The following is a 17487-nucleotide window of genomic DNA, read 5'->3' as shown; positions in this document are numbered from 1 at the left end:
TCAAAAACATTACATAGCCTCATTCATGTTGGCTTTACACAACACCAACTCCATCATCAAGTTTGCTGACGACACCACGGTTGTAGGCCTGATAAACAACAACGATGAGTCAGCCTATAGGGAGGAGGTAAGTGACCTAGCATTGTGGTGTCATGACAACAACCTCTCCCTCCACATCAGCAAAACAAAATACCTGATTGTTAACTTCAGGAAGCAGAGGAGGGAACATACCCCAATCCAAATCAATGGGACTGCAGTAGAGAGACAGGATTTTTTTGTTCCTTGGCTTCCACATCACTGAGGACTTGTCACGGACCAACACCACCACCACCACCACCATTCATGTCAAGAGGGCATAACAGAGTCTCTGCTTCCTAAGGGGCTGAAGAAATTTGGCATGCTGCCCTAGGTCATCTCCAAATACTACCGCTGCACCATTGAGAGCATCCGGACCGTTTGCATCACGGCCTGGTACACAAATTGCTCCGTCCACAAGGCCCTCCAGCGGGTGGTGAAGATGGACCAGCACGTCACTGGGACTATGCTCCAGGACATCTACATAAGCAACGTGCCTGAGTAAGACATGCAGCATCATTAAGGACCCCACACACCTCAGCCACGAGCTGCTCTCTCCCTTATCACCGGGCAGACAGTATCAGAGCATGAGGTCTGATAGAAACTGTCCTTGAGACTGTTGGTATCTACAATCCATCAGACTGCTCAGCACTTGAACTGGACTGACCACCTGCCCCAATTCTCCGCAGAACAAAAGCAGAAAAATACTAAGCGCACACTTCCAACTACTAAACACGTTCAAGTGGAGCAGTGATTTGAAAGAGGAAGAACATTTCAGCGAGACAACTCAAAAGGGGAAATCCATTAAACACAAAGATAATGGAATTCATTGCCCTTGACAATCAACCGTCCTCTGTCGTCTTTCACCGATTGGTCGAGCACCTTGAGCCCTGGTACACACTATCAAGTAGATGGTATTCTTCAGGTGTTGCCCTACCGGAGTTACACAGTATTGTTGAAACGCACATCCATGAGCTACTTGCTATGGGCGTCACTGCCATTTGCTTCACAACTGACATTTGGACCAGCGATGTCAGCCTCATGAGCCTGACAGCAAATGCTCAAGAATGTTCTCAAATGGCATCAGCGGTAGGACAACCAGCACGTTTGAAACATGAACACACTAGCTAGCTTCATTCGAACAACTGACTGGATAAATAAGCTCATCAACTGCGTCTGCAGCAGACGTGATACCCCTCTGTCATGGCATTGAAACTCCTGCTCAACAAAACTGCCAACAAAGACCGTGGGGTTAAAACTTACAAAAGTACTCGAGGCTGTGAACAAGCAATTCAGTGGCATTCTCTCTGAGCCTCTTTACGGTGTCGCCACCATGCTCGATGCTAGGCATAAGGACTGCAACTTCCATGCAGACAAGAAACAGGGTTTACGTGAAATGTTACATACACAGCTGGACAAGATGGAAACGGACACAGTGACAGTGCGCACCGAGCAAGAGAGGCCACGGACAGACAGAGCTGGTTGAGAATGAAACTACTGAACAACGAAAACAGCACAGCAAGTAAGTGAAAGAAATAGGTTTTGATGATGTTTTACTGGTAATGGGGATATATGTAAATGCCAACAAAATCATTTTTATACAGTGCCAGACACGGCCGGCTACCAAGAACTGTGGGCTCTCCTTCTCCGTGGCCGATGTGAGTAAGACATTTAAAACGTGTTAACCCTCGCAGGGCCCCGGCCCAGATGGCATCCCTAGCCGCGTCCTCAGAGCATGCACAGACCAGATAGGGACATATTCAATATCTCCCTATCCCAGTCTGCTGTCCCCACATGCTTCAAGATGACCACCATTGTTCCTGTAACCAAGAAGGCAAAGGTAACTGAACTAAATGACTATTGCCCCATAGCACTCACTTCTGTCACAAGTGCTTTGAGAGACTAGTCAAGGATCATATCACCTCCACCTTACCTGTCACCCTAGACCCACTTCAATTTGCATACCGCCCCAATAGGTCAGATGATGCAATCGCCATCACACTACCCTATCCCATCTGGACAAGAGGAATACTTATGGAAGAATGCCGTTCATTGACTACAGCTCAGCATTCAACACCATAATACCCTCCAAACTCATCATTAAAGCTTGAGGCCCTGGGTCTCAACCCCGCCCTGTGCAATTGGGTCCTGGACTTCCTGTCGGGCCGCCCCCAGGTGGTGAAGGTAGGAAAAATCTCCACATCGCTGTTCCTCAACACTGGGTCCCCACAAGGGTGCGTGCTTAGCCCCCTCCTGTACTCCCTGTTCACCCATTACTGAGTGGCCATGCACGTCTCCAACTCAAATCATTAAGTTAGCAGACGACACAACAGTAGAGGGCTTGATTACCAACAACAACAAGACAGCCTATAGGGAGGTGGTGAGGGCACTCGGTGTGTGGTGTCAGGAAAACAACCCATCACTCAACATCAACAAAACAAAGGAGATGATCGTGGACTTCAGGAAACAGCACAGTGAGCACCCCCCTATCCACATCGAAGGGACAGCAGTGGAGAAGCGGGAACGTTTTAAGTTCCTGGGCGTACACATCACGGACAAACTGAAATGGTCCACCCACACAGACAGTATGGTGAAGGCGGCGCAACAACGCCTCTTCAACCTCAGGAGGCTGAAGAACTTTGGCTTGTCACCCAAAACCCAAACTTTTACAGATGCACAATTGAGAGCATCCTGTCGGGCTGTACCACCACCTGGTGCGGCAACTACACTGCCCACAACAGCAGGGCTCTTCAGAGGGTGGTGAGGTCTACACAACACATCACCAGGGGCAAACTACCTGCCCTCCAGGACACTCTACAGCACCCGATGTCACAGGAAGGCCAAAGATTGTCAAGGACAACAACCACCCGAGCCACTGCTTGTTCACCCCAATACCATCCAGAAAACAAGGTCAGTGCAGGTGCATCAAGGCTGGGACCGACAAGCTGTTAAGTCTCCATCTCAAGGCCATCAGACTGTTAAACAGCCATCACTAACACAGATGCTGCTGCCTACATACAGACTTGAAATCATTGGCCACTTTAATAAATGGATCACTAGTCACTTTAATGTTTACATATCTTGCATTACTCATTTCATATGTATATACTGTATTTTATACCATCTATTGCATCTTGCCTATGCTGCTAAGTCATTGCTCATCCATATATGTATATATTCTTATTCCATTCCTTCACTTAGATGTGTGTATTAGGCAATTGTTAGATTACTTGTTAGATATTACTGCACTGTCAGAACTGGATGCACAAACATTTCGCTACACTCACAACATCTGCTAACCATGTGTACGTGACCAATCCATTTGATTTGACATTCTTATCAATTCATTTCCACCAATCATCAGTCATTTGTGTAATTGCAGTACATGTTGAGTGGTCTTCTCTATAAGCATGCTGAAAGTCTGTCACGACTAAGACATGAAAAAGGCTTACATACTCTTCAATAAAGCTGAGGAGTAGCACCATTATGTAACCAACTGCTATCAAAACCTGGTCATTAGTACACCATGCTCCAGAGTACGGCTGACCCAATTTAGTCGACCGCTGGAATAAAGGCTTAAAAGAATATATACAAAATTGACTATGGTACGCTTATCATTTAATTAGTGTTTACATTGTTCCAAACAGTCAGAAAGCTATAGTAATCTAACAGCACCCGTTTGGCACACATAATATGCATGCAGGGCTTGCTCCTTACCTTCTGTTTCTTTATTTGCAGTATTTTCCACAACTAATCAAATGTATTCCACTCATCCAACTTCCCCTTTACCTCCTGAGCAACCAGTAAACATGGCACCATTTCAAGTTTTAGACACATTTTATTTTTTTAAGTCAGGGACAGCCCTACTCCAGAGTCAACCATACCACTAGAACAAAAAGCTATCTTCCACTCTGAGGTAAGGGAGTTTACTTTCTAGATTGCCTTGCCTTATGAGCAACCTTGACAAAGACTTTGTGCACACCAACAGTTGTACTACCTAAGTATGTGTATGTTTAGCCTATAGGCATATAGCCTAGATCAGAAGCTAGAGATTTCCCGTTCCTTTGAATTCTCCTTAGTGATTGTGGTTGAAATGAAGGAGTTTTTCTCATTCACAGTTTGAGCAAAGCAATCCTGCACAGAGAAAAGAAAGGAGAAATCACTAAAAACTTTGTAGTCATCAGCAGCGTTAGAAGGAGTTTTCTCCCGGAGGCAGCAGCGGCACAGCCCCTGCCTCCACCTGCTCGGCTGTGATAAAACTCTCCACTTATCTAGTTCTGGCTAGGGGATAAATGCTGCTCGTTAAGCGAGGGACACTGACATGCATTGCGATTCCACACGAGGCTACCCCTCTCTCCTGGGGGTCTGTCACTGTGCTGTTACTTTTTCAGGAGAGTGAGGGGACATTAATGTAGAAACAGGAGGCTTTTAAAGAGCTTTTAGATGCAACGGTCACACTTTTAGCAATCAGCACGGGATGGAAGCAGCCATCACTTATTCATTCAGTTCTTTTTCAGGTTCAAATTAAAGCTAGCCCCATAGGAACAGCACACTGGCTCCTGCTCATATGTAGCTCAGCAGTTGGCTGACTGATGCTATGCTGGCTGGTTGCAGTGTTAGAGCCTTATTGAGACTGTCTACTATACTGGCTGATGCTAGCTGAGAATATTCCTCTGCCCAGACAGCTTGGCAACACTGGGCAAACGTTCAAACTGCTCCTCTCACTAGTCAGTCCGGACAGTAGGGCTAGACTGTGTGTCCAGTCTGGTGTCTCCAGAGCTTCCCATTGGTGGGAACATGATCCCACTTCATTCACACTGAGGGGCTCCTTAGGTGGAAAATACAGCCTCTTCCCTGACAGCTGTGTACTAGAGTTGAGAACGTTTAAACATTTGAATTTGAAAGGGCTCAAGAAATACTGAGTGAGAAAAAAAAGAATATTCACATCTGCTAGACTAGAACACAAAAACACTTTAAGCACACAGCACAACAGTGTGGCAAAGGAACAATGGTTTTCTATGAAGGGAGTGTTGACAGCAGACCATTTCATCTGGGAAGAATAATCCTTTTTCCACATTCGATTTTCCTCCTACCTCCAGAATGCACTAGAAGAGGATCTGAGGAGATTAGATGAATATACAGCTGAAAGCAAAACAGCAAAAATATTATTCTTAAAAAGGAGGGATGTTGCCACTTGTGAAAAACAAATGCCTTTTGTGAAAGAGAAATGCCTAACATTAAAACAAGAAAATGTCAAGACAGTGCCTAAAAAAGTTACATGAGCACATCTACCCAGTCTCCAAGCTCTCCGCTGATGAAGCCCTCAGTTTGCAAGAAGTCAAGAGTACGGCTAAGTGGACAGAACTGTGGAGGCAAAGCATAATCCTGAGAGGAGAGCTCAGCTGCATGAAGACCGACTCATATTTAGACATAGGCCATCAATTTCATTAAAGCGCTGTGACACAGATGCTAAAGAGCACTCTCTGACAGTGTGCCTCCACACAACTCTGGGTAATGAAGACGGAGCACGGCCAGGGAGGGACTGGCTCTTACAGCGACACCAGAGCAGCGGCTCAATTCTCTACCACGCTAAACAGGCTTACACACAAGCTGGAGCGCGAGACACCGCCGCACAGAACAGCTCATCCGCCAAGCGTTATCATTAGTCCACTCCTAGTCAACAAAGGCTTTAAAGAACGGTCAGATGCGAACAGTCGAACACACCTGAGGATAAGAGCCAAATGAATTGCTGTTTTAGCAGTCCACCTGCTAGCTGGTTGTAGACTGGTTAGCTGGCAACGTCATGCAAACAATGGGCGCGCTTCAATGGGGCAGAAGGCCATGTTGTTGTTTTTCTGGACGGCCAGATAGCTAGCAAAAATGACAAGAAGCTGCCGAGTGGGAATCATAGGTTGCTCTTTCAAGCTAGTTTTATCTTGATACCATGTCTTGTTTTGAGGTGTGTTTTTACTGATGTCACGTCTATGCTAATATAGCTCAAATTTGCTAGCTAACCAACAACTGTAACAATGTATTTGAGAAACAATCTCATTGTGCAAATGTATTGGTTTTAATTTGTTAAAAAAAAATGGTATTAGCTTACTGTACGTGTTAAAATAAATTTAGTCTGTGTCTTTTAACGGACACAGACCATATGTATTTTAACACATACAGTAAGCTAATACCATTTTTGTACCAGCCTCTCTGTATATCCCCAGTGCTTTCCTTGCTTCCTGTTTTTCCTTGGAGACTAAATATAGTTTATATGCTGTTAACAATCTAAGCCAACCCTGTCGGTCTTTCCCCACAGTTGCCCAAGCGTCAGTTGTGTTGCTAAACAACCAACCCGTCTATAACGTCATGAGCAGGGAGACTATATCGCCATACAAAAAAACAAGTTCAAAAGATAGAGATTCTCACAGCTGTTGATGCGTTAGCCTACTACCTGAGACGCTAGTTTAAAAACACCATTACAAATGTATGGTCATCAGCGAATGCTGTGTTTGATATGAAGGGGACACTCCGTGCTTACCTAAAGAGAGGAGCTCATACAGTGCTGCTGGGGTAATGGTCTCACAGTAAAACACAGCAATTGTATTGTCCTGGTGGCCCTAGTGTGTGGGAGTAAAAACTCTTCAACAAGCAGGGGCCACACCCGGCCTGCCATGACATGTTCATGAATGAGTCAGGGAGAAAATATTCAGAGATTTACACTAGCTTTTCTTAGCCCTCCCCCAAGAAATAGACTAATGACAGTAGTAGTCTAGTGTGGCACACAGACAGAAACACAGGAGCTGGTGGGCTTTTTAATGTGAGAATGAGAGAAGAAGATGAATCAATCAGGAAACAGAGGGGCCTTGTATGAAAACAAAATAGAGCACGCTCAGATTGCCTCCATCAACCCCCATACATGGGCATGACATCGCCTATGCATTGTCCCATACAGCCTATTAACATGCAACACCAGTGGAATAAAGCAGAATAGACAAGAGAAAAATGCAATTATTTGACTAAAAAGACAGCTCATTGTATATGGCTCAATTTGGCAAGGGCTGGTGTTTGAGAAGTGATACACAAAATATTGACAACACTATTATGCAAAACAGCCTTTAGTTGAATTGAAATGTTTGGTTAAAAGAACAAGGTTCGTTCTCGTTTGAATATTTGTTCAGAGTAATTGCTAGGGCCGGCATGATACCAGTATGGTGATACTTGTTAGTACCATGGCAAGTAAACAAACACATGAGGATTGAACTTCTTTAGGATAACAGCCCTAAATGTTGGAAACAAACATCATTAGGTTATCATCCAGAGTCACATTTATTTAATTTCCAAACTGTAGCACACAACTTAAATACAGCAGATTCTTAAAAGACCAAAGAGGTTTGTCTGCTTCGTGTGTTTTCATTTTTGTCATGGGAAAAAAATATTGGTATCACAGCCCTAGTAATTGCAACACTGAAAGTTTCTAAGAACCGAAGTTGCAACAAAGTAGATTTAGTCACAGTTTAACAAAACCCAGATATCTTAAACTTCATGACAATGGGATGTATTTTTCCCTCTATTGGTACAATGTACAGTTTCAGGGGATATGCCTTTCAGTGAAGGAAATATTTAGAATGTTATGTACTAACCCAGCCTACAGCAGCCAAAGCTGCCTACGACAAACTGAATCAACGGGGTAAAGGTCAACTCGAAGGCTGTTGGTTGGAGATGGAGTATGGCAGGCACACCACGGTCCCTTCAGTTGTCAGACCACATACGACTCCAGTGGATTCATGGATTTTTTAATTGAGAAAACCCATTGGAGGAATGTACGACTTGTTTCCATGATACAGCTTTGCCTCGTATTTTCATTTCCCTATCACACCACATCTGTGTGCAGGGTCACTGTCCAGAGGAAGGGAGGGGCATGTGAGGACTGTGACCCCAGTGCTCTATATGGCAGCATAAGGAAGTGTTTTCATTACATTAAAAACTTTTTTTTTTTTTTTAAGAGATAACTAGCAAGTCAATCATTAACATAATTTCCTCCCTTATCTAGCCACAAAAAGTTAATGGAAAACACTCTGGAATATTCAAATCGAGATGTTTTTTTTTATTTTTTATTTATATTTTTACCTTTATTTAAATAGGCAAGTCAGTTAAGAACAAATTCTTATTTACAAAGACGGCCTATGAACAGTGGGTTAACTGCCTTGTTCAGGGGCAGAACGACAGATTTTTACCTTGTCAGCTCAGAGATTTGATCTAGCAACCTTTCGGTTACTGGCCCAACGCTTTAACCACTAGCTTACCTGCTGCCCCAAACAATATAGGCCTATGCCTAGCGGATACAAGAATGTTGTTTGCCTAGTCAATCCATTTGAAGTGTTGCAAGTAGTCAAGTAGTGACTTTGAATTAGTTGGCAGGGTAAAGGACTAACACTAATTTGCAAGAGAAAATGTTGGCTACTCCTTATTTGTATCCTGCTGGAATGCACCTGCTAGTCCAAATTGCCAGAGCTGTCAATGACAAGTAGTGCCTGTGGGCTTCATACTGTAGGCTTAGTCAATAATATTTCAGTGAAGTCTTCATCCTCACTCAGAGGTGCCAAGTTTGACAGGCCAGATAGAACCCATTGACAGGAACAGAGGAAGTGGAAACAGCTTGGGTCATGATGAGTCACCCTCCACGTACATTAGCATGCTGGGTAAAGGCAGGTTGTTTGACAGGCCAGAGAGCTCAGGGCTCCACCACTTGTTCTCCTGGCTGCTATTGCACCATACCACAACACTGAGTGATGGGTAAACCACTAGTCTACATCCCTGACAAGACATCTAGCCATTGACTACTGAGGGATGCAAATAACATGGCATTGGTGGGTACTGTTGTGGTGTGGACCAATGCCATGTCCACTGTCCAGTGGTCCCTGTGGCTAGCTGCAGCCTTTAACCGCTGAGAAGCTACTAATCCGATGGGTAGTGGTGACAGTAGATGTTTTTGGACAAAGACACTTTTGGGTCTGGGAGCCGCAGTCCTGTATGGGCAATTGTCAAGGCAGCGGTCTGAAATACAAAAGCATAATGTAGCTAGTAGGGCCGGGAATTGCCAGGGACCACACAATTGTATTTATTTATTTTACTAGGCAAGTCAGTTAAGAACAAATTATTATTTACAATGACGGCCTAGGAACAGTGGGTTAACTGCCTGTTCAGGGGCAGAACGACAGACTTGTACCTTGTCAGCTCGGGGATTTGAACTTGATTTGAACTAGGCTACCCTGCCGCCACAATATGATATTAGCGCGATACTTTGGTGCCGATACGATATGGATTGCGATTTCATGTTCCAAACATAATGCTCACGTTATGTCTGCTTCAGATAGACAGAACACGAGAAAATGAGTTTTGATCAGTCGGGGAAATAAAAAAGTGCTGAAAACATGTTGGCTCACCATTTTTTATTTTAAAGATGGGAAGGAAAATACCTGAGTTTTGGTGCAGGGACAGCCGGCTGTCTCTAGCTAACGCTGCCCGCAGGAGAAAAACAAAGCACAATTGTAACTATGTATTTTTCCCTCATCATTAGTAGCTAGGTACAATTTTGCTCCTCATTCCATGCATGCTTAGAAGAAGTTCCTCTGAACTACTGTACAGGGTGTGGGGTCCATTGCTCATGAAATGCTAAAATAATTATGAAGCAGATATTATGTATGGCTCACGCAGCACAATGTCTGCACATAGAACTAGGTTAGCCTACTGTGGAAAGTCACGGCCAAAGGAGATTGTGATGCGAAGGCATGTTTCTATGTGCTGAGGGCTTAGCACAAAATTATAACTAGACTAGGCCCACACACACAAAAACATTGCGGTTTTGAGTAGATTTCTTCATTCTAGTCTTACTGCTCAACATCCACTTGAATATGATGCAGAGAGCAAAGAAACAAGAGGCAGGGCAAGTTAGTAGTCTGTGTTAACAAGCAAAGAGCCTACTGATAATGAAGTCAGAACTGAATGTGATGCTTGCTTACAGCTCCCAGCTGAAAGAGATATCGCTGTGAAAGGAATAGTGATTTGACACTGGAACACGATTTAACACAGCAACCATTTTCAGGTCAATGTTAGTTTACTATTGTCTTTCAGGAAACTGATTGGCAAGTCAAAACACTAGCGGTAGAACCATGCACTCTGAATAAAGCCAGAAAAACAAACTGACAGGGAATGTGAGAACACAGTCATTATAGAAATACAAAATGTCAGGCACCATGTCACAAGTATCAGAATGAACAAACTAGCCAACCATTTCACAGTTTCCCCACATAAGAAAACAACAGAGGAAATGGTGCTTCAACAAACCAATGTGGTGAGTCTGATAAGCAATGACTGGTAAGTAGGTAGGTCCCTGTCAGTAAAACATCACTGGTAATCCTTATTGATTGTTCAGGCTTGGCTACATGTTTCAGTTTCCTGCATTGTTGCTTGATGCTGTCTTCAGAGGGCCTAGGCCTAATTTGACTAGTACAGTGGTTCCCAAACATTTTATGGTCAAGTACACCTTCAAAACATTCAACCTCCAGCTGCATACCCCCTCTAGCACCAGGGTCAGCGCACTCTCAAATGTTTTTTGCCATCATTGTAAGCTTGCCACACACGCTCTATATGATATGTTTAATAAATGTAAGAATGGAGTGGGAGCTGAACAACTTGTGTCGTCGACAGGTGCAGGTATAGTACTGTACTACCAATAGAGCTGGTATGTGTCTCTGGACGCGGGCCTTACTAAATGGACTGTTTGAAAATGTGAAGACATTTTTTTAACAAAATACCTCAACACAAAAAAACATTCAGTATCCATATTGCTGAGGTCTACATGTCAACCAGGAAACCTATGACATCACAATAGCAGTGACATTACATCAAAAGGTCTTATTTTTCTTCTCTTTACTCCCTCCCTGTGTTTTTCAACCTTTCACAAACACAGACAAGCATCCATTTCCTGTCATGACCAATGTTTTAATATTACAGTGAATGTTTGTGGTGCACACACACACACACGACTCTGTCTGCACCCTGGGATGGAACAGAATGGAAACAGCTCCGCCCATCATGTCACTGAGTTTACACTATTGCAGAACCACACACTATGACCAGCTGAGAGCGGGAGTGTCTTTATTGAATGTTCTAACCCTACATGCACTACAGTAGGAGTATGATAACATACAGCTGTGGGTTAATCGTGCCTTATTCAGAGGTTTAAATTAGTTGAGCAAAAAATATATATCTTGTGTGAATCACATTTCCTCCTAAGGTGAAGAAATGTCATATTGCGTTGGGTATCAATACTCTACCACCACTAGACAAACTTCCCTGCATTTCGTACATCGGGCCTATTTGTTTATAGCCTGGATATTAGGCAACACCTGGAACATGGAAATGATGCCATTGAGTGGTGCAAATCCAATTAAGCAATATCTGACCTTGGTTGACAATACACCAGACAAGAACACTAGCATTTTCACAACTTGGAAAATAAGAATGTTGACAACAAAGAGGGCAAGATGGGGGAGATAGCTGCCAGCAGAGTGCACTTTATCTGATTGGATGAGTCAAGGAGAATCCTTTGCAGACACATTCTGTATGAAGTGTGATACCAATGGAGAAAAAAAGATCTAAAGTTAGGGGCATATTTTGCCCCTGTTGACTTGTTTTGAAAAGATTGCAGCAGCTTTTTCCATCAAGAGCTCTCAGGGGCAAATTTGGAAAATCTAGGGGCAAAAATGCACAAAGCCCCTCTGCATTTCTGACACTGACATTGCACATCTTGAATATGGTCAATAATATTTGGCTTTCTGAATGTGAATGTACCAGAATGCTGCTCTGTATGCTTCAAACTAACAAAACACAATATCAAGTGTTTTTATAACAATGTCAATCGTGGAGACTCATTGAAGTTCTTTGGATATGTGAGGGGAAATAGAATCCAGGATTACATATTTCCCCACATTCTGAAAGGCTTTGCTATGCCTCCCTGACAAGCCACTGTGTACTACCAAAGCACAGGACTCCTGATGGCTCCAAAACACTCTTTTATTCTCCACATACAAACAAGGCCTTTCGTCAGAGTCTCTCTCTCAGAGTCTCGCTGACATCTTCTAATCTTCTCTTGGCAAATGCTCTCCAATACATTAAAATGTACGGGGAAGTCACACACCCCATGTAATGTCTGCGTGAAAACGCAGAATGGGAGATAATGAAGCCGGTGTGTGGAGTCCCACAGCGCAAGTGAAAAGACAGCATCTCAACAGGTGAAGAGAATATGATCCGTTGGAACATAGGGATGTTACTAGTTTATTTAACATGGTTGCCTACTCTACTTCCTCTTTAGAAATTATGGCTTTTGGATCAGTACCAGCTAAAAATGTTTAGCTGGTACTGAACAGATTAGCCAGATCTCCTGCTTTCCCTCTATGAATAATTAATGTTCAACTCTGGAAACATATTTGAGTCAAAAGGGAAGAATCTGTTACCACAAACCCTAACAAATCATTAATATCCACCCAGAATCAAATCTATGGTTATGACAACATCTCTTACATTCATTATTAATCTGCATGTGGCATCTAGCATTGAAATACAGATTAGAACCCAAATCCTGATAATATAATTTGCCTTCCCAGTAAAATGTATAAGATTATGCACAGTGTACAAAACATTAGGAACACCTGCTCTTTCCATGACATAGAACGACCAGGTAAATCTAGCTGAAAGCTATGATCCCTTATTGATGTCACTTGTTAAATCCACTTCAAATCGGTGTTGATGAAGAGGAGGACACCGGGTGAAGAAGGATTTTTAAGCCTTGAGACAAGGATTGTGTACGTGTGCAATTCAGAGGGATTTAAGTGCATTTGAACGGGGTATGGTAGTAGGTGCAGGCGCACTGGTTCGAGTGTGTTAAGGGTTGTCACGCGTGTATCAAGAATGGTCCACCACCCAAAGGCCACCCAGCCACTGTGGAAAGCATCCCTGTGGAAAGCTTGACACCTTATAGAGTCCATGCAACACAATATTAGGAGGGTGTTCCTAATGTTTTGTACACTCAGTGTACAACGATCTGAGGTTCTGAGCATATAGCCTAAGCCTAGAGGACATGAATTGCTATAGTGGTGACCAATTTAATCCCAAACTCTCCCTTTGAATACAAATCTGTGCTTTTAAAATTGCATTTGGATTGGACATTGGCGGACTTATCTTCTTAGTTTATGAAAGAACATTGTCATGGTCCTCTAAGAGAACTCTGTTTCCTCAGTAAACCTTTGAGTTCCAGTCTGGCTGGCTCATATCCCCTTTTCCACAGACAGCAAACATCGTGGTGAGCCATCACGGAGTCTAGGTGGCATCCTCTCTGCTGACACGCTCTCAGTTGGCAGCAAACGCTCTCAAGGACACACCAGGGAACATGTGCCTCACACAGAGCTCTGCTGCTGCTCTGTTTAGTTCTGCAATTAGTCTGACAGCAAAATGACTATCTGACCAAACTCAACATCTGGCCCATGTCAGATGAACCAATTCGATGCTGAAGGCATTGTTTAAAGCATTTATTTATTTATTCTTTACGCCCTTCAAGTGAACCGTGACCAGACATGGTAGGTAAAACCAATATGGCTAACATTGAGTTGCTTCACGAATCAATCCACATCAGAAGAGTCATCACCCTAAGGTCAGCTGAAGACAGGGAGGAAGGATGTACTTTAAAGTATTAGAATTTGAGCATATGTCCCAGTCCCTTGAATGTTGGAGTCATTACTGCACTAAAAGTCAAATAGGCAAATGAAAGGCTCAAACTTGGCCATCATGAATAATATAAGTCAACAAACACCCATGATTAATGCAAATGAGTGGGAATATTAGCTCACCGAGGAGAGTCATGAAACATGGTTCATTCTACTTTATCAGCTAATGAGAGTTCTCAAGTGGAATCAACAAACAAAATAATTAATTAGGATGATAAATTATGCACTAGTAATTTCAATATGGGGATTTTACAACACAATAACAATTTGAGGCTCAAATTAAATCCAAGTCCTGATCATTTAAATCAGACCGAGCAGTCTCTGAAACACTTAATCTGCAGTGGAATGTTTCTGTTTCCATCACTGAACAAACAAACAGGACACCAGTCAGGAATTGCAGGGGAGCTCAATGCTCAGGGGAACACAAGGCCCACAGCAGCTTCAGGCATATCAATTACTCACTTTGTTCACATACAAGAAAAAACAGACTGTCAGAGCAGGTAAAAAAAAAAACAGACCCTGCATATGTATTTTAGCCCATGGCAAACAGGAGAGGGAAATGAAAAATGCATTCGATGTCAGACAGATGAGGCGTATAGTCAACTCAGCAGTAGTCAGACCCAGATGGAGTGGGACCTTAACAGTGTGAATGATGAAGTCAAATTATTGATGGCATGTTTATGAAATAGCCTACATGGGTCAGTGAAAGTCTATTCTAATGCATGCTACTGCATCATAGGGGACATCCTGTCCATGTGTCATGTTTTCAGGTCATCTAAGTGCTGAATGAATTCAAAATTAGCTTACAATTTTTAAAATACAGATCACTAACTAATTATAGTCTACCATAGAAATAAAGTCATATTTGCATCAGAGCCATAGAGATCTAGCTAGGCTGTGTACATATAAAATACAGAAAGAAAAAAGTCAGTGAGTTGGGCACATCATGAGAATGACAAATGTAATTTACCAAGTCACAATGTATGATTAGCCTTTTCCTTTCTGTCGAAATAGCTAGCAAATTCTGTACATTAGCATGTAATCACTTTGGCAGCAAAAATCTACACAAATCAACTTGCTACTAGACCAGGGGTTCCCAAACGTTTACTGCACGAGACCCTAAATTGACACTAGAATATACAGAGTAGAGGTCGACCGATTAAATCGTAATGGCCGATTAATTAGGGCCAGTTTCAAGTTTTCATAACAATCAGTAATCTGCATTTTTGGACACCGATCATGGCCGATTACATTGCACTCCACGAGGAGACTGCGTGGCAGGCTGACTACCTGTTATGCGAGTGCAGCAAGGAGCCAAGGTAAGGTGCTAGCTAGCATTAAATGTATCTTTAAAAAACAATCAATCTTAACATAATCACTAGTTAACTACACATGGTTGAGGATATTACTAGTTTATCTAGGTTGTCCTGCGTTGCATATAATCGATGCGGCGCCTGTTAATTTATCATTGAATCACAGCCTACTTTGCCAAACGGGTGATTTTCAAAATGATAGTTTCTGGATTTTACCATATTAATGACGTAAGGCTCGTATTTCTGTGTTATAACTAAGTCTATGATTTGATAGAGCAGTCTGACTGAGCGGTGGTAAGCAGCAGCAGGCTCGTAAGCATTCATTCAAACAGCACTTTACTGCGTGTGCCAGCAGCTCTTCACAATGCTTCAAGCATTGCGCTGTTTATGACTTCAAGCCGATCAGCTCCCGAGATAAGGATGGCAATACTAAAGTACCTATTAGAACATCCAATAGTCAAAGGTATATGAAATACAAATGGTATAGAGAGAAATAGTCCTATAATAACTACAACGTAAAACTTCTTACCTGGGAATATTGAAGACTCATGTTAAAAGGAACCACCAGCTTTCATATATTTTCATGTTCTGAGCAAGGAACTTAAACGTTAGCCTTTTTTGTTTTACATGGCACATATTGCACTTTTACTTTCTTCTTCAACACTTTGTTTTTGCATTATTTAAACCAAATTGAACAGGTTTCATTATTTATTTGAGACTAAATAGGAGTTTATTGATGCATTCATTATATTAAGTTAAAATAAAAGTGTTCATCATTCATTCAGTATTGTTGTAATTGTCATTGTTACAAATATATATAAAAATCAACATTGGCTTTTTTTGGTCCTCCAATAACCGGCATTGAGAAATCATAATCGGTCGATCTCTAATACAGAGGACCCCATTTGGAAAAAGTATATCCCTAACATTAGTTAATGCTGTGTGTTCATATTTACTAAACTGTAGGTCCTGCCGGATGTCCAGAACTATGAAAGCATATTCTAATAGTGTAATAGGTCTTAGTCGACACTAACAAGTTCTCTTCTATACCCAGTTGAAGATCAAATAAAAAGTTCATTTGTTTGTTAACATCACATATTCTCAGGGGACCCCATTTCAAGTTTGGGAACCACTGTACTTGATTCTCAGAACTAACAGTGCGTGACTGAAACTGCATTAATGGGGACTAGTATGTTGATACTATATAACTTTTAGTAAACAGTCTAGATAGTTGAGAATGTCTTAAGAAAAATATCCACCACAGTTACATTCTTATTTCACTTCGGTGGACCTTTCGTAGGCTCGAGCAGGCTCTCTCGATGTAGTCCTAGCGGAACCATAAATGTAAAAAAAAACAGGAGCTGCACCCCTCCCAGCTAGGTAACGTTAACGCTGCTAGCCTAGCTCGCTTGCTACCATTTTCTCAATCCGATTAGCGAGCTAGCTAGCGATGAACCACTTTCCTTGCTGTATGAATCAGAATGCCAAAACTTACCTTTAATATTCCATAAGCAATTAAACAACAGCAAGAGTTGTATCAAGACCATATCGATTAAATTCATTGTTAGTACATTGACACCGCGAATGCTTTACTGTTTCGATTTGCACTTCTTAAAGGCGCAGTCTGCGCTCTGTTTGTGGCAGTACCTTCACAACCGCCTTTCACCGCTTGTCCACAACCGCCTTACGTCAGGCGCAGGCAAATACTAGTCCCTCCTACCTCACTAGCGCAACAAATCCGGTTTGCTTTTATTTGATAGGGCCGTTTATATTTGTTGAAAACAACAATTAAAGTGCAATGAAATTCAACAGCGACAAACCAAGCCACTTTTCAATATCAAGTTAGCCTATAAATTAATATGTTTTATTTATTAGGATCCCATTAGATGACGCCAATGGCGACAGCTAGTCTTACTGGGGTCCGACATATAACGAAAAAGACATTACAGACAAAATACTTTACAATTTACATACATATGAAAACATTAACATGTTGTGTGTGTGCATCTATCAGTTACACATACATGTCAGTACATACAAACAACAAGTAGGTAACTTGGGGGAGAGGCGTTGTGCCGTAAGGTGTTGCTTAATTTGTTTTTTAAAACCAGGTTTGTTGTTCACTTGCGATATATAAAATGGAATGGAGTTCCATGCACAAAAGGCTTTGTACAATACAATATCATGTATTGACAATAATACATTTGTCTTGGACAGAGTTTTAGAAATATCCCTGTACCCTGATTTAATATAATATGATTTCAGTACTGAATACAGTACATCACTACAGTAGATTCCACTGTGAAATGTCAATGAATATATGA

The 17487-nt window shown here is 42.2% G+C and overlaps 1 protein-coding gene across 1 annotated transcript in view; it reads right to left on the bottom strand.

The window, feature by feature from the left end:
- Nucleotides 1–16782, bottom strand: part of ada10 (ADAM 10) — a 50379-nt gene extending 33597 nt beyond the window's left edge. Inside the window, 1 exon segment of the mRNA NM_001160624.2 lies at nt 16659–16782. Within this exon segment, the coding sequence (NP_001154096.1) occupies nt 16659–16725 (67 nt within the window). The 5' untranslated portion in view covers nt 16726–16782.
- Between the last annotated feature and the right edge of the window lie 705 nt (nt 16783–17487).

Source organism: Oncorhynchus mykiss, chromosome 26 (assembly GCF_013265735.2).
Source record: "Oncorhynchus mykiss isolate Arlee chromosome 26, USDA_OmykA_1.1, whole genome shotgun sequence".
Lineage (NCBI taxonomy): Eukaryota > Metazoa > Chordata > Actinopteri > Salmoniformes > Salmonidae > Oncorhynchus > Oncorhynchus mykiss.
This window is presented reverse-complemented; position numbering and strand designations above follow the sequence as displayed.